This window comes from Corapipo altera, unplaced genomic scaffold (assembly GCF_003945725.1).
Source record: "Corapipo altera isolate COAL_440 unplaced genomic scaffold, ASM394572v1 68, whole genome shotgun sequence".
Taxonomy (NCBI): domain Eukaryota; kingdom Metazoa; phylum Chordata; class Aves; order Passeriformes; family Pipridae; genus Corapipo; species Corapipo altera.
Window position 1 is genome coordinate 4,949,761 of NW_020884919.1, and position 22,432 is coordinate 4,972,192.

The following is a 22,432-nucleotide window of genomic DNA, read 5'->3' on the forward strand; positions in this document are numbered from 1 at the left end:
CTCCGCAGCACATTTGTTCTGAGAAATCTTTCAAAAAGATTATAGTTTTGATCAGAAAGCGACACCAGCACCGGTGAGAAAGAACCAGTCTGATGAAAGATTGCATCTAGATGTCCTTACTAGTGTAGACATGAACAGAGAAAGCAATTTACATTCTTTTTTTTTTAAGTCTTGATGATTCCTGTCACTGAAATTGTGCTGTAGGATTGTGCATCTGAGGATGACAAAAAAGTAATACAGTGTGCATTGTTGAGAAACAGCATAGTAGTGAGTAGGAGTTTTAGTGTGTGGTTGGTTGGTGGAATTTTTTTTACCTTTTCAGCCCTACTGACCTCCTTTTTTATCACCACAAAGGGAGGCACCAGTTGGGTGCTGTGAGCTCTCAGGCTTGGGGGCAGCCCTTCAGCCACAGCTGTTGGCTGTTACCCCATTATCCTGTTTAACCCAGATGATAATAGTTAAATGAGTGTCCCCAGGCTGTGCTGGGCTGTTGGAGCTTGTGTACAGGTTAGGGAGAGGGGCTGGGACATGTGGTGTCACTGGTGTGGTGCTTGCGCTCTGTCACTCCCCCCAGTGTCACTGTGCCTCTGATAGTTCCTGGAAAACGGCAGGATCAACCTGTGGAAGGGGAGTGACCACACCAGAAGGAGCTGGTTTTCGACACTTCAAGTTGTTATCAGTTATTTTTACTGCAACAGCCTTGTGCACTGTCCAGAGGGCTGGTTAGGGATCAGCTGCCTGGCAAAGGTGCTGCCTAAAGCTGGGCTGTGCCTCAGCCTTCACAGCACTGCAAAGGACAGGAGAGAATGACTAAAATTCTCCATATCTCACCCCACGCACCTGGACTTTGAGACCTTCCTGAAAGAAAAGGCAAAGGACATGATAGAATAGAGCTGGAAAACTTTTTAGAGACCCTATGCTGTCAGTTAAGGAATTGGGATAATGTGGGAAGCGGCAAAGCCTTGGGTAAGTCTGAGAGAAATCTTGTTTCTCGGGGCACTGTTTTACTGCTTCTCAAATATGGGAACCTCCACGGGTCTACCAGGAGGGCTGTTAACTCATTTTTGTTGTGGATGGAGCCCTGCCACTGTCAAACTCCTGAGCCCATCAGTACATCCACTTGCTCTTTACTCGTGTATCGTTCAGCCTGGGAGCAGTTTGCTCATGCACGAAGCTATGGGGAGCAACTTGGGCTGTGGTGTTTTGTACAGTCTAGAGACAATGGAACAAATGCTCATTGAATGCCCATTTTGCCTATTTTTTTTTTTTTTAAAAAAGAATGAAACTTTTGATTTAGGTAAAAGCAAGGTAATTTAGAGTACTAGAGCTGATCCTGGAAGCTGTGCTTGATTTGAGTGTTAATTCTATTTAAGGTTAAAATTAAGTAGGATTTTATTAAATAGTGATTTTCCCAGGCCCACCTGTGGTTAACATATGAAGACTTACAGTTTAATACACAAGTTGCATGACTAGTGTTTTTTGTGGAGTACCTTTAGCAGAGACTAATATTGACAGACACATCAGATGTGATTCAGATTCAAAGAAATAATCTAATTTGCGTGTATGGACTGTATCATGTCCATTGTTTATATTAATGGATAATGTTAGAACATAAATAATATTAATCTCTTACTGCTGTCTTATCTCTCTCAACAGATCTTGATAATGTAGAAGGCATAGCAGTGGATTGGATTGGAAATAATCTTTATTGGACAAATGATGGCCACAGGAAAACAATTGCTGTCGCCAGACTAGAAAAAGCTGCTCAGAGTAGAAAAACTTTGTTGGAGGGAGACATGTCCCACCCTAGAGGAATTGTTGTTGATCCTGTCAATGGGTATGAAGCAAACTGATTTTTGTTTAATGATTGTCTTTATAGTATAAATACAGAAGTGAATTTGCTTAGGATGATGTTTGTAGAGTCATGTCATAATCTGGAACTCTCCAGGAGTCTATAATATCTGTAATTCCTGTCCAGTATTCTTGCCCAAAGCTATCAGAAGAACATTTCTACTCAGTCACCACTAAATGTCTGTCCTGTTAAGCTCAATGTGATTCACCTTTTTCTCAAACAAATTGAGTGTGTAAGACCTGCATGAATTTTTAATATTAAGTGAACTTTATGAGGCTCTTCTTTATTTCTCTCCTTGTAAGTCTCAGCTTCTGAAGATAATTATGCCCATATCCTTGTACACGTTGTTTTACAAAACTAAATGAGACAGGTACTTTTCATTACTTATTAGCATAATTAGTTTTGATAGGCTGCATAATAAAAAGAACATTAAATTAATGTGGTATAGTTGTGGTTTACTTAGGAATTCACTGTTAGATTTATTCAGGGAATTGTTGCTAGAGAACAATGTAGGTGGGTAGTTTTTGCGTGGCTGGATTGACTGCTGTTTTCCTATTACTAGAAAATATTTACACTACCAGGTTTTCTGTTTTGAGCTTGTCTTTGAGTGGAAGTGACTGTGGAAAGGCTACAATTCATTAAGGTCAGATAGTAAAGGTATAAAATCAGACCACGAACCGTAACCACACCTACAATTACTTTGTTAAATTTTTCAGCTCAGTAGATACGTGGCACATGAAATAGTGTATGAAGATATATTGTCTGAAAAGAGCTATTATATAAAACACTTTCCTGATAAAATAGCATGTCCTTCATGATTATATTTCTCATGGAAGCTCTTCCTGAGGGATAGCATTTATTATGGCATTTTAATTATGTTTCAACTATTTTGGTCTTGATTCAACCAGTGTAGAAGCATTAACTGCGTTTTGAGATACAATTAAAGCACATTGATGTAAATGTCTGTTACTGTAAGCGTGTCTTAGCTTATGACAAGATAACTAGAATAAGTACAGACAAAAAGTTAATGGAGAAAAGCTCAGTAATTGCTGTTGAGCATTCATGTAAATATTTGTAAAACATATTTTGTCTTCCAGTAAAATAAGTACCATATTGACCTGCATCTGCCTGAGCTTCAGGACATATGCAGGCTTTATAACTCTGTGATTAAACCTAGTTATTTCAGTCAAATATACAACAAAGTTTATGAGGCTCATGGATCAAAAATTGACTGATGTTCTTAGCATATATTTACCAAAACATTAAAGGAACCCAAAATAACCTTCCGGTGGATGACTCGAAAAAGATGAGGGGGGGAAAAAAGAACAAACAACCAAAAACTACATTTGAATATCTGCAAACCTGTGTAACGATGGTGTGATTTTTCTTTATTTTTCCCCTGTTCCTTCTGTAAAATAAAAATCAAATTATGATTATACAGAAGTGTATTTGATTAAAATTTTTTACCAGTTGGTATCATATACACAGATTTGATAACAAAATAATTTTTCACTTCAGTGGTTCATTCCTTTGTAAATTCAGAATTTAAATTCCATTCTTCAAAGTACAGACCCAGTAAGTGTGTTAGGATCACAGAAGTTATTTCAGAAATGTAAACCTGGGCAAATAAAAGGTGAGGCACATCAGTCCCAATTAAATAATTCAGCTTGAACAAAGAGGATCCATTTTGGATTGGTGTGATGTCTTTCCTCTGTTTAATACTTAATAACTGAAATCCTGTACAATCCTTTTAAAAGTTCAAGTCGTGTATTTTAAATTGTTGAAATCACAGTTTTCACCAGCAAATTCTGTAATAAAAATATAATAATCAGATTAATTCAATAATGAAAAAATATTTAGGATGTATTCTGTAGTGTCCAGTAGAGAATAGCTCATAGAACTCATCTGAGCCAATATTGTAGATTCCTTAATAGAATCTTGCTTAACTTTTCCAAAGTAGGAAAGGTGCCTATTTGTCAGAGGTTTGTTTTTTTTAATCTACAGTGCTGCACTATAAACCATGAAACTATGTTAAAATTGCCTACTAGCTATTTTCCAACTACTTTTTACAGCAAATATCTCTAAACATTTTTGTGATGGACAAAGTGCTCATAATAGTTTTCTGAGAAATTTGGCTGCTTTCATGTGGAATCTGAAGTTCACAGAATGTCAAGGTTATCCCTTGCCAGGTAGCTCCTAAGATAGAGTGCAATTAATTAATGTAGTGCAACTTTTTTCATAGTATTAAACATAATAAAAATCAGATTTACATCATAAAAGCAAGTTAGACTAGGCCAAAAAAAACCTCACTGCAAAAGTTTGAACTTTGTGGTAAAGTGTTTAAGGAAAAAAAAATCATAATCCTGGTGGGATTAAATAAGGTCTTCAGGAATTCTCTCACTTTCTTGGCTATTGACCCATTTGATATTTGTGTAATTCATCACAATACAAGCAAAACTACACAAGTGTCACTTCAGCAACATCCACTACACAGGGAGAGTAAATACAGTTGTAGAAACAGCAATGGAGAGAAACATGCCAAAGTCAAAATCGTTCTGGCTGGGGGATGAACTGTTGCTAAAAATGCAATATTATTCACATGATTAAAATGGTATCTGAGTTTTTGTGTATTTATAACTTAATAGGTGGATGTATTGGACAGACTGGGAAGAAGATGAAATAGATGCCAGTGTGGGAAGGATTGAGAAGGCCTGGATGGACGGCTACAGTCGGCAGATTTTTGTAACATCAAAGATGTTGTGGCCAAATGGTTTAACTCTGGACTATCGTGCCAATGTGTTGTACTGGTGTGATGCCTATTATGATCACATTGAAAGGATATTTTTGAATGGAACTGACAGGAAGGTAAAAGAAAAATACTGCTGTTTTTGCCACAGGCAGGCTCTTTCCCCGGATTTTATTGTGCTATGTTAAAAATACTTCTCAAGGTTTTTAATGTCTCCATAACCCTGAGGCATGTCCAGCATCATCTCTGCTGAAGCAGGTGATGTTGGCATTCTCCTGTGAGAGGCTGTAATGCAGTTTAAAATTTTCATCTCCAGTAAGTGGTGCTAAACTTAATTGTTATTTTTTAAAAAATCTATTTTTCTTGTGTGACAATGATTTGTGTTTTGATTAGGCCATAAGAAACTCAAATCAAGGTACGAAGAGCTTTTTAGTAGGAAAAAACCATTTTTTGGCTCTGCCAGAGAGAGGCTTTTATTTAACTTGATAAGCTGGTTTTGATGAATCTCAATACCCTGCTTGAGCATTTGTGGTAATGTGCAGAATGGCAGCAGTCAACAAATGGAGGTAAGAGGGAGACAGATTGCTCTAGTTTTTGCCTATTTTGCCTATTTTTTTGCCTATTCTAGCTAAATACAAGTCTGTGTAGAGGTTCTGTGTTGCTCTGTGGAAGTAACAAACACAGAACAAAACATCTCAAAAATGGTTAAAGCTTAGAGTGAAGTCTGATAATTTAAGAAAGGTTTACCATCTGCTTCATGAAACTGATGACTGGTGAATAATAAGAAGCACCTGTCTTTACAGGTTTTATTTTTAAGTGTGTCACAGAATGATTCTGGTTTCTTTTGAAAAGTGTTTTTCTGTAATCCTGGGATATAAATAAAATGCATAACTACTTGAATAAAATCTATGTAGCAAAAAATAACTGGAAGATACTTGCTTTTGATGCTGAATCATTAATTGTTAAATTTTAACCAAAATATCCTACAGTTAACCGGATCAATCACATGTTTTATTCTGTGTCAGTATAGTGAAGATTTGGGGGGATGGGGAGGTCCTTAATTCCACCAGTAGCTGGTGGATTTTTGACTGATTGATGCATTTTGATCAAAAACATTTCACTGAGATGGGGAGTTCTGACCAAAAGGATTCCAAGCCCAAAAAGAAAATTTGAAGGACTAAAGGGAACTATGTTTGTCACCTCAAAGTAGTTGTATTTTTAGTTGGCTTTATCTCCCTGTTCCCTTGGGTTTGTGTCTATAAATAGAGACAAGGTAGAGCATCTGATGAACTGCTTCCTTCTCTCTAGAGGCAAGATAGAAATAGACTTTTGGGAATTAGTTCAAGCGAGGATCCCAGCCAGAAGGAAACTCATCATTCCAAACTGCAGCTGCCAAGTTCACCATATCTACATGTCTTTTAAATCCCTTCGGGGGACTCTACCGCTTCCCTGGGCAGCCTCTTCATGTGTTATCTGACAGTGGCCACTTACAGTGAATTTATACAAAATTTTTTGAAGTTAGATGTTGATGCTGGTGAACAGAAGGCCTTTGCACTCTTTACTTGATTTTATTGCATTAACTTATGTTTGGGCACAGTACTTACCTCAGCTTTTCTAGTTCCCAGTTTAAGTTGTCTGAAAAATTAATAATTAATGATGCTCACCTAGCACTAATTACTTGCAGGTAGTCTACAGTGGAAAAGATTTGAATCATCCTTTTGGACTATCACACCATGGAAATTGTATTTACTGGACAGATTATATGAATGGGTCAATTTTCCAGTTGGATCTGCTTACAAGGAATGTGACATTGTTGAGAAGTGAAAGACCACCTTTGTTTGGGCTCCAGATTTATGATCCACGTAAACAGCAAGGTACTTATACAATTTCTCTGAAGGTCTGTTATAAAAGGATCTTCTTCCTTACAGTCTCTTAGTATTTTGAGGTGACTAGGTGAACAAGAATAGAAAACCAAATATGACTTGTGGCATGACAAAGATACTTTCCAATGTTTCAATCCACTGATGTTGAAGCTGATCATCTCACAATTACTGGAAAGTGAATCATAACATTACAGCTGAGTTTCTTCTAGGTATTTACATTGCCTTTATTGCCATTTTTCTTGTATGTCCAAGAGATACTGTGAAAGTATCAAATAAAATGGGTAGCATGTGTTCGTTGGCTCATAGGCATAAAATATTGATTGGATTTACCTTTTCTTAGACAGGATCTATGATCTCATCTGTCTTTTCCTTTTTAAATTTTCTCCCACATCTTGTCTACAGAAACACTGTATGTTGCACAGAATAAGAGTAAGTAGTTCTTCAAGAGTGGGGGAAAAATCCATAGTTGTATCAGTGGAGAAATGAAATAAAGGCCATAGGTTTGCATGGATGGAGCTTAGAAAATGAAATTACTACTACACATGTAAACCTACTAACATATTTTATAAAAGAAAACTTTGAAATCAATATACTGCATACAGAGTTCAGAAGAGTTGCTGAATATTTGCTGTCTTTAGTTAAAGCATATTTCTAGTTAATATTTCTAGTCTGCTACCAAGCATAAAAATGAACATCAGGAATCAGTACAAATAAAATACTGTTTAAAAGATCATTATTTATTTACTGTTTAAAAGTTCCTCCTTTTTGATACCATAATATCTAAATTTTGGATACCTAAACCAAACTAGTATGTGTAGTCCTGTTGTGCTATGTCAAGGTCATTATAACAGCATTCCCCTTATCACAAATGCTTTTCAGGGACTCTCTCTTACTTTCAAAGCCATGTAGAAGTATAGTTTATTTAGGGGTGTTGTTGGATTTGTTATGGGGTTTTTTTCTCATCTTTTTTGGTTTGGTTTGGTTTTTTGGTGTCTGTTTGTTTGGTTGGTTTTGTGGTTTGGGTTTTTTGTGCAAAATCTGCCCCGAAATCTACCCTCAACTTGACCAAATTTCAGAATGCCTTGAATTGTATCTGCTAATAGAAGATGTACTATTTGCTTTAAATACTTGGTATTTCTGCTGCTTTAGCCAACACTCAGGAAGTTCCCTTTCTTTTTCGAAAAAAGGGACATTTAAAAATTAATGCAATTGCTATTAGCTCCAAATAAGCTGGCACCAGGGAGAGAAAGTACTACCTCTTAGACATTTTTGCTGAATGAGCTTAAGTCTTAGGGGAGAGAATTTTGCCCATTAATACATTCTTTGTTTGAAATTGAAATTGGAATTTTGTTAGTTAACAGCAGCCTTTAGGATCTTCCCTTTTTGTCATATTCAGTGAGACTGATATTGAATTACTCCCGAAGGAGCATAAACATTTGTTTTTAAAAAAGTCAAGACTCCCCCCCTCTTTTTTTTTTTGTTGTTGTTGTTGTTTGTGTGTTTCTTCTGAAAGAGCAAGATCAAGGCTGGATCACGTGGTACAGAGAAAACCATAGTAAATTTTATGCTATGAATTATATTTTATAGCTTACATGCACATACCTTAGAAATATTTAACTCTCATGTTTTGAGGTTACTGTTTTGATGTTACTGGTATTGTCACTGTCTACACAAGCAAAAACCATGTCAATCTATTTTGGCATAGTTGAATTGAGACTGGCATTTTTATTAGGGGGTCTTTTACAGGATACTTGACTGTGCCAATCCTGTTTTGCTTTGCACTTTGTGTGGTGAGATAAAGCTTTTGGTACATCCTTGAGGAGAGTTGTTTTTCACTGTCTCTGTATCTCTTGAGACGTGATCCTCTTGTGGAGGAATGGGTTTTTTTTCTTGCTTTTGGAGATTAGAATTCACCTTGCTTTCTTAGGCTTAGTCTTTGGGTCTCTATGAGAGACCCAAAGGGTCATAGGAGTTAGATTTATAGTCAGCATATGAGTCTGCCAAGCCTGTGGATATTTGCACTGCAGTAAAAGGGGAGATTGCTACTTATATGTAAATAATTCTCGTGTAAGTGCATTTACAGCAGTTAAAATAGCCTCTTTTGAAATCAGTTCATATTTTAACTCCTCATATTGCAAAGAGCTGCTTGAGCCCCAGTCTGCTGCTCTTCATGTTTCTGGTATGATCCTAGGTGTGCTTACACAACTTCAACGGCACTTGAGCTTATTTTTATAGGCAGGTACAAATGCAATAAATACTTCAGTGTATCTTTTAAATGAGAAGATTAAACAAATGTGTACGGTTGCCATACTTTTTTTTTTTTTCTGAGAACGATGACTGAGATACAATTACATTGGGTTTTTTTTAGCTCTGGCCTAATTTTTAGCTAATTAAAATGAAATCAGCCTAATTTTAGTCACATGTAATTGTCAGGGCAGCAGCTGTTTTAAAAGCTGTCAAAATATGAAAAATGTGATAATAGCTTTGAAAGTATTTTAAAATTTTTGGGACTATTTTAAGAACACCCATACAAAGTAGCTGTTATGAACAGTAGTTGAGGAAATTTAATTTCCTAAGCACTTGGTAGCTTTAAAAGTTCCACAGCTTGTTCAATAAGGAGGTTTAACCTATTTGAACTGCATTTTGGGAGACATCTTAGCCTAGGAGCCTCTTCATCAAGACTGATTGGACTGAAGATCTCATTGCACCTTTAGGTTGAAGACTTCACTTTATAAACCTTTTTATCTAGGATCTCTTTGCTTTAACTCTTGGTAGTTCCATTTTCCTTGTCATCATCCTCTCTTTTATCACTTACTTTGCAAGTAACCTACTGAGCTGTAGTTTGTCATCCCAATTATGAAGTAGGAACTTTTATCTTCAAGAAGGAGCAGCTGACTTTGATCAGGTGTTTTAATTTTTATGTTATTTATTTTAAGCTTTCATTGGGCTTCAGAATCATCATGACTATTCAATACATTTTCTGTATTTGTCTGATTTAGTCTTTTATTCTTTAGGCTTATTCTTTTTGAGTGAAATGACAAACACGTGTGCATTCTTTAATTAAATCACTTCAAATTTCCTTGATTTGTGCTATATAATTTTGGATTCACTTCTGAAGATTATATTTTGAGTTGTTTCTTTTGGCAGCTTCTGATAACTTTTTAAATCTTTGTGTTACTGACATCCTTTGGTTTGTACAGTGGGTGGCTCTGTAAAGATGTAGAGAGTTTCAAGGCTACTTTTTCTGAGACTGTGTTTTACCTGTGTTTTTCCAAAATTCAGAATCAAACACATCTCTTACTCTTCTGATGTATTTTCAATTATTTAGGCTTTGGTGAGCACATATGTAATGAAGGAGTTGATTTTTGTAGTGATTCAGGCCATAATCTAAGACATGAAGTCAAGATCCAATAATGTATATAAAATGCCCAGTCTAATTTGGAACTACTCTATCTAAAACTGTGATCCAGCCCTCACACTTCATAGAGAATTCCCATTTTTCCTGTTTATACAGCTGTGTTCTTGCCTTCTCCCTCTCTCCCAATGGCCACAGTGGCTTTTCACAGTGTTCTCTATTAATCATTTTGCACAGATTTATTTGGAAGTTCAGTGGGTTTTTAACAGACTGTAGACACATTTTCATCTAAGAAAGGATGTATGAGGGGTCAGAAAAAGGTATAAGAAAAGGTTAGTAAGTATTACTGTACGGTAAGACATACCAGGGTTCATCTTAAAATTTGAAAATTTTCAAATTCTTGAATTATTTGCGGTTATCTGATGTTCATTTGATAATTTGAAAAGATTTCCCTGCACATACAGCTATGGTTCTGACAGGACAGTTAATATTCATGTTCACAGCCACATCTATGTGAACATAATATTATATTTTCCATGAAAAATGAAGTGATGGCGCTCTGAGGAGAGGGAGTTGTGTGGAGTCTGTTTTAACTCAGGAAGCTGATGAGTGTTTTGTGCACCAGAAGAGGAACAGGGAGAGGAGCACCTGCTTCTTACCAGAACAGGAAGATGGAAAAAAGTTGTTTTAATTTAAAGGTTCAGCAGACATGAAATTTTATAACTTGCTTGATCACAGTCACTTATCACTAGCAGAGCTTTGATCCTGGCAAGTTGGATGTCCTCAGCAGTGCATATCTAAGCAATTAGGTCATGACCAAAGTGACACAAACAGAAATTGTAACATTTGCTTTAGTGGGCTTTCAGTGGTTTTGAGTCTGCCTAAGGAGTGAGGTGGTGGGAATGCAGCAGCCCATGGTAGATGATTAAAACACCTGACAGCTGTCAACATCTTCGTGTGAACAGTGCACAGCTCTTGGGAAGAAACATTAACAGGGAAAAAGAAAGCAAAGAAATAGCAGGTGTGCTCAGAAAAGAGTAGTGGCATTTTTGCCTGTGTTCTATCTGCTCTAGATCTCATTTTAAGCTTTTAATTTGCTTCCTTTCTTTTTTCTGTTTTTCACTTAGTCTGTTTTTGCAGTCACATTGTTTTAACATGTGCACATGCCAGTTAACTTCAGAACATTCCTTTATATACTGTTTGATTTCTTGAAAGCACTATGTGCATGTAGCTGTGTCAAATATTTTGCGGTATTTTTTCCCCTCCTAAAAAACAGTGATAGAATGTTATGGGTTGATGGTGCAGGGCTTTTTTTATGTGGTTTTTATTATTACAGAGTATTACAACCTGTAGCAAAATATGTTTAAGTATTATAACCTGCAGTAACCAAACTATGAGAATAATACATCCCTGAAATGAGAGGAAAATAATTGTAAAAAATTCTTCCTATGCTTTTGTTGTTGAAAGAAAAAATAAATAAAAAATCATCTAGTTCTAGCATGGCTGTTGGTTTTAAAGTTGCCTTTTTTTTTATTTCTCTCAGGTGACAATGCATGTCGTGTTAATAATGGAGGCTGCAGCACTCTGTGTTTGGCCATTCCTGGAGGCAGAGTTTGTGCCTGTGCTGATAATCAGCTTTTGGAAGAAAACAGTACAACCTGCATGAGTAAGATTGCTAAAGAACATCTAAGTTGATGCTGATGTTAAGGGATTAAGTCAGACCTAAAAAATAAAACAAGGAAGTGTGGCCTCCTAGAGGTTCTCTAAGATAAAGAAATATTCCTTGGATAAAGATTCTAGTTGAAGACAGTTTATTAAATATAATAAAGATTTTTCAAAGAAGACAGAATATTAAGTACACAATATGTGAGGATAAAATGCACTGGAATATATTTCAGAATGTCTAATATGATAAAGCACTTAAATATTTCACTGAACTGCTTTTAAAAATGTCCTAAATTAATCCATATAATTATTATATTAAATCTATATAAAGGTTTCAGATTATTCTATGAACTAAGTTGAAGTCCGACATTACAATGTTTATGCTGAAACTGTTCATAAAACATGTAAAGCAGATGTATTTCTGTATAATAGATTCTGACACAGGCTGTGCAAATTTGGTGTCTTTTTTTCATCTCTTCCTTGGATATATTCATTGAAACAAACATTAAAAAAAGTGTTATAGTAAAAGGTTGGATTTTTTTAAGTAAAAAAAATAACTTGTCAGGTACTACAGGTGGTTTTTCTTAATGTTTAGACCTGATACTCGCTTTTTTTTCCCCTAAATCTTGTTGATCTATTTCTTGAAGTGTAGTGTGTAAAGTCTTACATAAGTCTCCAGCAAGAAGTGCAGTAGAGATGAATAAAGCATAAGGATTATTTCATACCATGATGAGCATTATTGAGCTGGCAGTGACCTTGAATTTGACCCAAATTCATGGCTGGCAGAGCCATCACTGTTGCTAAAGAAAACTACTTTTCTTTTTTAACAGAAAATACTGGAAGTTGGACTTCTCACTGGTAAGATGGAATGTAGGGAGACTGAGATGAGAATGACTCAGGTTTCCTAGTTTTTTCCCCAATACACTTCTCTGCCTGGCTCTTTCCAAGGATTTTGGTGTTCCTCACCGGGTCATAGACTTATATGTGGTATTTGCACATTAAGCATTCTGAACCTGATGTTGAGAAATATAACTGTCTGGATTTATCAATAAGCCTGTAGCTTGCTACTTAATTCTACCCCAGCAGAATTTTATCCTTTCTTCTTTTCTGAGCCTGTACCAGTGCATAATGCAGGTGTTTGAGTTGTTGCTTGGATACAAGATTCAGCTTTTCAGTAATCATTTTCTAGCCCCAAATATGCACCAGAATTTGGTCAATGTCTGTAAGAATATATTCCTTCTGCTGTTGCTGAGGTATTGTAATATTTTAAACTGGTATTTTTACACTATCTTCTAAGCAGCAATTTAAAAAACAGTTTGAGTGCCGTTCTATTCTGAGTTCTTTCCATTTATTAAAAATATATTACTTCAACCATGCACTCAGATATGTGAGCTGCTACAAGCTTCAGGTGGAATTACCTCAAATATGCCAAGTTTACTTAGAAATGTTCTGAAGAGCAAAAACAAGAATTATATAAAGGTAGTATTGCACTGCATATGTATCAAGCAGATAAAGTAGATGTGTTTCTTCGATATTTTTCCTAGTTAAAGATGAAGAAGTACCACCCCAGTTGTGCAAAGCTGAGCAGTTCCAGTGCAGCAATAAACGGTGTATCCAGGATCGCTGGCGCTGCGATGGGGACGACGACTGTCTGGATGGCAGTGATGAACACTCTGAAATCTGCTGTATGTATGCATTTACATTTTAACCCACAATCCATAGTTTCTTTTAAAAATTGGACAAAAGTCTGAAGGGAATCAAAAGAGCTAATACTTAAGTCACTCATGTAAATCTTTCATATTCTTTTTTTTCATGCATAGCAGTCCTTTCAAATGACACTCATGTAGTCATTTCATAGCATAGAAGACCAATCAGCTTTTGGTTTTGACATCATCGTATCTGATTTTTTAAATGTTCGTATTTTTTACTTTGTTTCCCACTGTTGCCCTTTTTTTATATGGGTCACAATATAATACCCAATGGCAGGGAACAGGAGGCCAGGCTTTTCTCCTTAGTGTCCACAGCAGGACAAGAGGTAATGGACACAAACTGAAAAGCATGAATTTTATCTGAGCACAGATCTGAACATCTGAAAGAAAACACTTCTTTTCTGTGAGTGTAGTCAAACACTGGAAAAGATTGCCCAGAAAGGTTGTGGAGTTTCTGTCTGTGGAGATGCTCAACACTTATATGCACGTGGTCCTGGGAACCTGCTCTGCTTGAGCAGGAGATTAGACTTAGTGATCTCAGCAGTTCCCTTTCAAGCATGAACATTTTTGTGATACTGGAATGCATTTATTAAAAAAACAAAACAAACAACAAAAAACCAAAAAACCCCAAACAAAAACAACAACAACAACAACAACAAAAAAGGCAAAAAACCCCCAAACAAACAAAAAAACAATAAAAGAATACTCAAACCAACAAACCAACCAACCAACCAACAACAAAAAAACCCACAAAAACCCCACCAAGAAAAAACAATAACAAAACCAAAACCCAACTCCCTACACCACTTCCAGTTTTAAATTAGATGTAGTTTGTCTTTCAAATTAGTTTTACTGGAGCTGTATTTTTTTGCAGTAGAGGAGTTCCACTGTTGAAAAGGAAAGTAATAGAGAACATATCAATTATGTATTTCTGTCATTCCTGGAAGGTACGTAGGTAGCCTGCTTTAAAATTAGTGTTGCAGCAATGACAATTCTTTCCCTTACTCAATTTGTTGCAATGCTTTCTGTTTCTGTCATTAGATCATTTCTCTAAAGCAAGTCTCCTTTACTGAAATGAAAATACATTGTTTTTTCCCCAATCAGCTGTAGATATGAACACTCTTCTGCTGTGCAGCATTGTTCTATGTGTCTGAAAACTCTTATCACAGTCTCTCATTCTTATCTCTTTGAGACCAAACAATCTGGTAGTTTGTTTCTGGGTTGTTTTTTTTTTTTTTTTCCCAGTAGATGATGAGGGTTTTTTTCAAGTTTCATTGATTTTTCTGACTTGATTCTAGGGGTTGGATGTCCAAAAATGGATGTATGTTCTTCTGCTGAGGCTTTTGTGAAGCCAATTAGGCTGAGAGAATGTGTTGTGTGAGTTTGCTCATACATCCTTGGGTAAATCTTGCCTGCTTCCCACTGGTCTGATGTTACTGATACATACTGAGCTGTAACGCCTAGATCTTTTTATATATGTCTTTAAATAGTCAGTTTTGGGGTTTTCTCAAAGCATTTATGTATTTTGATAGTTCTGTCTAGAAGTCATTACTGATTCTATCCTAGTTATTTTCAAAATATTTTTTGGGTTTTGAATTGTAGTGGTTACTAGCATTTTTAATACTGGGTTTCTTGCACTTAAATTAGGGAGCTCAGCTAATAAAGACAGAGAGAAGGAAAATCTTTTGGCAGATAGGACTTGATTCTGTATTATATCAGTCTAATGAGACCAATTCATTGATCAAAGCTTGTAATTCTCTGAGGATTTATGCAGATACAAATGAAATCATAGTCTGATCTTAAATCCATACATGATCTATAGCTCATGTGGCCAGTATGATAACATTGATCTCTCTTCAGCAGTTGCTATAGTAACTTTATTAGTTCTTTATGAGTTTGAAATATTTACAATTATGAATAGAATACAGACATATATTACTAAATATCTGTGTGCGAAAGCTTAACTACCACTTAAAACAGTATCTGTGTCTAGTAATAAAGTCAAATTAAAAAAAAAGTCTTCAGTTTGTAATTTTATTACGTGGATGCTAAGAGTTTTGTTCTCCAGTCACATTACAAACTAGATTTCTTCAGGAGTATTAGATTTGGAACACCTTTCTGCTTGTGTTATTAATTATTCTCTACTTGCAGTGTTTCTGTACCCTGCACCCAAAACACTCATGAAGGGTCATGTGTTATTGATATCACCCTTGCTCTGTGTCGTCTTCAATAGGAAGAACAGGTAGAAAGGTCAAAGATAAAAGCTACTGAAATGTCAAGGATAAGCCTGCAAGACATCCTTTCATTTTAAATACCGTTTGTTTCCAGATGTATGTTAAACTTTAGAAAAGACTGTGGTTGGCTGAGTAGGTGAAAAATAGCTTGAGATTATTTTTAACCCAGCATTTGAAGCTGTGTGTAGTTTACTGCTCTTGTCTAGATGAAGATTAACAAGATATGGTAATAACAGATGTTATTAGCATAAAAGAAACACAACATATACACTTGCTACAGGTGCAACAACGGGCCAATAGTTTTGACATGATTTCTGTGTGTTCAGTCTTCATCCTTTCCACGATACTTGGTAGAACCAGCAAAAAAATGTTTGAGAGATACCTTGTTCACTTTTGAATACCAAGGACTTTTTTGTTAGTTTTACACTGTGTTGCATATTTCACTTTTTGACACCTACAATTTCATGGTAAGTAAACAGCAGATCTATATGTGGCCATTGACAGTAATGTGCATCATTTTAGAAGCATTTTATGGCCTGCCCAAATCCCTCCTCACTGTGGTATAGTATTTTGGATATGCACTTAGCAGTTTGCATCTGTTCCCTTTGGTGCTTTCCTTTGTTTATATGCATTTCAGTTAGCAAACCTCATAACACTGCTAAAATGTGACCAAGGACATGTTTATTTAAGGAGATAGTAAAATATAAAATGCTGCTACCTTTTATCACTTAATAGAAGAGGATCTCCATGTTGGCAGTAGTATGACAGAAGAATCTTTACTGTATATTGCTTAATTTATGATTGGAGCACTGCAATGTTTTTTAATTGACTGGTTTGTCAAACAATTTTTATGTTATGGTGGTTATATATACAGGATAACTTCTCTAACTGCATTACCAGGAAATACCACTTAATGTACTCTTTTCAGCTACTTTTTTCAGATTATTTTCTTAGGAAAAAACTCTCTTTTTCTTTTTTTTTTTTCCTCCACAGTCAATCATAGTTGTCCTGATGATCAGTTTAAGTGCCAAAATAATCGCTGCATTCCCAAGAGGTGGCTTTGTGATGGAGCCAATGATTGTGGTAATAATGAAGATGAATCAAATAAAACTTGTGCAGGTAAAAATTACACTTGATTATGCATACAAGTTGTCTAACATCAGTTCCATCAATAGTTGAGGACTAATATGAGCTGAACTGAACCAGTCTGTATAATCTGATTATTGACATTTAAAATTAATTCAGATTTTGATGCCATTAAGGCTGGAATAAAATTTATCTTTTACTTAATCCATATGCTCAACTGTTCTTTCCAAAGTACTTCAGCACTTAATCTGTCCATATGGGTTGACTGTCAATGCAATGCTTAGGTATAAACTTCAGGTACAAATTCTTTTTGGCAGTTAGAATTTTGTTTGTCAACATGCCATGATAAGAGCCATGTCACTAGTAAATTTTATGTTGATTTACTTTATGCATAATTAGTTATTCAGTTTCCACTCAGTGCCTTGAAATTCTTTTCATTTGTAAGTTATTAGCTCTACAGTGGATTTTTAAGGAAATACCCAGATGAAGATTGTTTACTGATTCCACTGCAGTAAATCATGGAGTTCCCAATCTGCCTTTTGCTTTTGTGGAAATGATGTTTAGTGCTTGTTGTCAGAGTACAATAAACAAGCATTAAATATCAGAATACAAAATATCAGGCATCAATAAGCTGATGATTATTTTAAACTGAAATGCAGTGAAAGACAGCACACACTGTGTGTTAAAATATTCCCTGAACTCATTTTACTTGATCTGAATTTTCTTATGTATAATAACCAGTTTTGATTGTTACTTTTGTGGTTTGGCTAAAAGCACTGTAGCACAAATGCAGACCTACAGTGCCCATATCACCTCTACTATGTTATTGTGGATTGTAATACATCTTGATATCCTTTGATATTCAACTGTTTGCTTGTAGGATGAGAGTCTTATTTGAAGACCTTGGTTTTTTATGCCTGTGTCAGTTGGATATGGATTGAATTTTCTATCCTTGTTTTTGTATTTATTCCTGCAGTGACAAACACTATTAATGTTTAAAAAATTACTTCTTTGAAATACTTTAAACTTATATTCTTCTTTCGTATTTCGGGCTATTTCTATGAAGAAAAACGAAAATGGTAGTTGAGAATACCAAATGAAGAAATATTATTTTGATTATTGAGGGGTTTGACATATCAACCATTTTTTTAAAGTGCAGAATGACATGCAGAACTCTATTTAAAAAAACCTTAAATTTGGAATCAAAATCTGTGTCACTATCACTGGCATTGTTATGGGTTCACATTTGAATAAACAAATTTTTAAGTAATGACACATTTATATGTTAGATTTTTTAAGTGATGTCTTGCTATTCATCAACTTTCAAAGTAATTTATGAAGTTACATAGCATGGTTTCTTTTAGTGATCTTTATTTCTTCAGGAAGAAATGCATTGATTCCTTTAATGGATGATTACAATTATGTATTTGCAAAGGATATGATTCTAAGAACAGTGAGGCCAGGCACACTGCACCCATGCTGTACCATTTTTCTCTGTAAATATGAATTTCACAATATCATTATTTATGTTATGGAGTGCAATTTGTTAATATTCTGTAGACATTTTCATGCCCTGATTTTTGCTTGCTTCACCTCTGGCATTAGCGTTATTTCATCTGGCACTAATACTCTTCTACCACCTAGTTTTGTATCATTACATGTAAAACCTCATGGTCTTATATGGTGAAGAAACCACTAAGAATTCCACATAACAGAGGTAGAACAGGTGACCTAAGTTTTCTCTGACGCCAGAGGAGGTGAATGATGTTTAGTTGGATCAGGTGAAATGTTCAGCAGGCCAAGGAGGTGCCCTCCAGACTTACCACTTCTACACACAGACATGCACCAAGAGACCTGATGGATTTAGTCCATTTCCTCGCATTTTTGGAGTGTTTTGTCTTGACAGCAAGAACGTGTCAGGTTGACCAATTTTCCTGTGGGAATGGACGCTGCATTCCAACATCATGGCTGTGTGACAGGGAGGATGACTGTGGGGATGGGACAGATGAAATGACATCCTGTGGTAAGTGAATTCTCTTTTAGGAAAAAAAAAAAGTAAAATTATTCTGTAAAACAGTAAAACGTATAAGGATTTCTGTTCATGTGAAACTGATGGGTAGAATAAGTATGAGGGACCATCTTGTTCTTATATGAACTGATGATGGTATTTCTGAAATGGCAGATAGAATTTGATTGATAAATAAACCCAAAACAGAGGCAGAATTTTCTATTAAGGAGCTCTTAACTACAATACCAAATATGCAGATCAATCAGCTTAACACTTTTTCTAATTTACAGCCCATTATCAAATACTCTCACCCTCAAAAATTATTCTTTATCTCTGCCACATACCTCTTCACATGGGCTCCCTCAGCATATTCTAGATGTCAATATAATCAGCCTGTTTCAAGTCTGAACAGAAGGATACTTTGATGTTGTATTTTGCAGAAAAAAAATAGCATTTCTTGATTATGTTATGAGAATTTCAGCAGCTGTGCTGATTGTTGCTTTGCAGAGATATTGCAGGGAGGTGTGCTCTCTCTAATCAGCTGCTCCCAAACAATTAAGGTTTTTAATAGTCATCTGTTTGGCAGGGCACAGGTAACTGCTGTGAGTCTGAGAGCACAAGGGTCAATGAGCTGTCTGCAAATATAGAATCATGAAATGGTTTGAGTTGGAAAAGACCTTAAAGACCATTTTGTTCCAACTCCCCTGCCATGGGCAGGAACACCTTCTGGTAGACCAGGTTGCTCAGAGCCCCATCCAGCCTGGCCTTGAACACTTTCAGGATGGGGCATAAAATAAAGTCATTATATGAGTAAAAACTATAATATTATTAAGGTAGACTTCTAATGCCATGCTTCAAATCAAATAAGTTCACTTGTGTACAGAGGTAGAATAAGTCATCCCGTTGCATTTTGCAATCTCTAAAATTATAACACTCTGAGTAGTGGTACAGCATTGGCACTCACTGCTAGAACAGTTTATCTGACTGGCTGTGCCTTGTTCTCAAACACATTAGGAACATGCAGAGTTTAATGGCATCTTTGTAATTCCTTCCCATGTGTTTTGTTTAGTGTCCTCTCAGCTGATCTGGAATATTTCTTCAGATCATTTAATCGGGATTTATTTTACCAGCTGTTTCTCTATTTAGCCAAACTTTACATATGTTTCGTGGTTTAGAATCTTGTCTCTTTATCCTCGAGCACTGTGGCTGTGCAAATATGTCAAATATTTTTCATTCTACCTTATATTTTGTTCACTAATAGCATTTATTTAGCTATTCTGTTTAGTACCTTTTTTTTTTATCTTTGAAACATTTTAAAATTCTTGCATGCACAAGGATAGCAGAGAGAAATGAGATCAGTGTCTCCACTATGGAGAGACTTCACTGTAAGCTCAAGAAGCACCATTCTTGCTTTCTCTCTCTTCAGGACAGCCAGGACAGGGTTGGATATGATTTAGCTACAGGATGTGCTTCTCTTTGCTGGGAAATAGGAAAGGAAAGGAGTAAAGAGACCTAGGTACAATAAGGGGAAGTGTTTTGTCTGTCCCCTAGGATATAAGGAGGAGCTGTGGATGATGGTGGAGGCTGGGTCCATGAGAAGCAAACACTGGAAGGACTGTAAAACATCCTTGGACAGGCTGTGGGGGGCTGGAAATCATGAGATGGTGTTGGTGAGGATAAACATAAGTCATTTTAGTTAGCTTCTGTCCCTTTTTACAGGTCTTGGGTAGACAGATGAACGTGAAAATGAAGTCATGGAGGCATTGATGTGGAAAGGGAAAAAATACATTTAATATATTAGTTAAATTTCTGGGAAAATTATTGAACAGCTAAAAATCAAAATTAAAAATTACTTTCAGCTTTGCTTGAAGCACATAAGGCACGTACTGTAGCTAAGTACTATTGCAGTTGAACATTTCCATCATTTCCATTATTTGTCTCAGAAGAGATTTTTGTTGTCACTGTAATGTGTTCCCCAAGAAAAAAGGTGGAGTTCTTTTATATAACAAAAAACCAAACAAACAATGAAGCAAAACAAAATGAATAAAAATCACAAAAAAAACCAAGGCAAACTCCAAAACTTTCTAGTTTTCTAGGAGTGTTGTCATCAATATTAGCTTTTTTCCCCACCCTTTTCTGTTTTGAAGCAGGATAATCACGTCCAGTGAAGTTCTTGGGGATCTCTAAATTTGCTATTTGATGCAGCTGCTTTGGCTTAGTGCTCTCTTGTGTGACTCTTTTTAAGCCGAGTCTTTTTAAGACAAGCAATTTCATTTCTTGTCCTCAGGAACTTTTACATTTAATGACATTTTATAAAGATTTAGAAAATCTCATCAGTACTTTGTTTTTTTTTTGAGAATTAGGCCACATAAGTAGCACTGAAGACTGAAGTGAGACTTTCAGATTGTTTTCTATGAATTGCCAGGTTTTGTAAACTAGATCTTGTATTTTCCAAACTGTTGAACAGGTTAATGGTATGAATGCACGTATCTGGCTATGTCATAGGTTTTAGAAGAAAAAGAACTCTGGAAAAAATTCAGACTATATTTGAGTAATTCTATGCAGAGGCATATTAGACAATTATAAAAACAAATATCTGTGTAATATAGATGATTCTTTATTAAATACATTGTTTCAGATTTCTGCTACTTTACTGGAATGCTTGGAGGAACTCCTTGTAAATAGTGACATTTTAATTTTGGATTTTATTATGCCAACGTAGGGTAACTTTATTTCTTTTCTTTTGCTTAACCTTCTCATTTTATAGTTTTCCATTTCCTGTTTTTTACTGGCAGTGCTAATGCAATTGGAGAACTCTTTTATATAAATAAACACATAGAATGTGGTTCATATCAGTTGTTCATATCAAGCTATAATTATTCATAAATATTATCATGCTTAATGCAAAATCCAGCCCTGGTCTGATGGGAATGTAGGACAATGTTATATGGCACAAAATAATGCATTTTTATGGCCTCTGTGGAGGAAGGATGGGGTTTGGACTAGTATTTACAGTTTTAAAGCTTTTTTCACCCTCCCTTTTTGGTGTCTCACCCTTTTTTCTTCTCCAGATTAAGTAGCTGGCAGGTGCAGATGGCACATAGGAGGGTGGAAGAACATTACTGAAGAGGATGTACATTAAATAGTTTTTATTTCTTTTTGAACACTTTCACAGAATTCCCAACATGTGAGCCACTAACTCAGTTTATATGCAGAAATGGAAGATGCATTAGCAGCAAATGGCTCTGTGATTCAGGCAAGTATCAAGTGCTCCATATGTGAAATGAATATGATGGATATTACATAAATATTGCTTTGATGCACATGCTTCTTTTCTGAGTCTGATATTGCCAGTTTGACTTGTAAGTGGTCAGAGAATAAATAAACCATTTTTAAATTACTGACCTGACCTAGAAAACAGCAGTACTGAAGCTTCATATAAGGAATGAGGCATTGGATGTGGTAATAGTTACAAACAGTATATTATGTAGAATCAAGTGTGATACTTCATTATTAAAAAAAAAAAAAGCTATTGCTTATGAACGTATCTTGTGCTTTTAGAAAGCAAAATAGTTCCAGTGACCAATATATCTGATTTTTTTTATTGTTTGTGGACAAGTTCAATTAAAGAAATAGCCTCCCACAAGAATGAAGGACAGGAAGACTTTACAATTTATTCGGGGTTTTTTGTCTAAAAGAAGTACATATTTGAATGGCAGCTGTTCAAATGAATCTTAGAACTGTCAGTGTGGCAGTAATGTCATGCCGGTCCTAATAACATTGGGTTGGTTCTTCATCCATCAGAGCATTTAATGTTACTATAATTTTATGAGTCCAGCAGGAATTCGCAGCTGTAAATGGACAAATTCCCCAAATTATCCCTCTGTACTGACT

The 22,432-nt window shown here is 35.7% G+C and overlaps 1 protein-coding gene across 1 annotated transcript in view; it reads left to right on the plus strand.

Moving 5' to 3' along the window:
• Nucleotides 1–22,432, plus strand: part of LRP1B (LDL receptor related protein 1B) — a 672,863-nt gene that overhangs the window by 432,855 nt on the left and 217,576 nt on the right. The window contains exons 12-19 of the mRNA XM_027656245.1: nucleotides 1,657–1,837; nucleotides 4,498–4,717; nucleotides 6,283–6,472; nucleotides 11,380–11,502; nucleotides 13,046–13,186; nucleotides 16,438–16,563; nucleotides 18,437–18,553; nucleotides 21,714–21,794. Coding sequence (XP_027512046.1) covers nucleotides 1,657–1,837; nucleotides 4,498–4,717; nucleotides 6,283–6,472; nucleotides 11,380–11,502; nucleotides 13,046–13,186; nucleotides 16,438–16,563; nucleotides 18,437–18,553; nucleotides 21,714–21,794 — 1,179 coding nt within the window. The remainder of the gene's footprint in view (nucleotides 1–1,656; nucleotides 1,838–4,497; nucleotides 4,718–6,282; nucleotides 6,473–11,379; nucleotides 11,503–13,045; nucleotides 13,187–16,437; nucleotides 16,564–18,436; nucleotides 18,554–21,713; nucleotides 21,795–22,432) is intronic.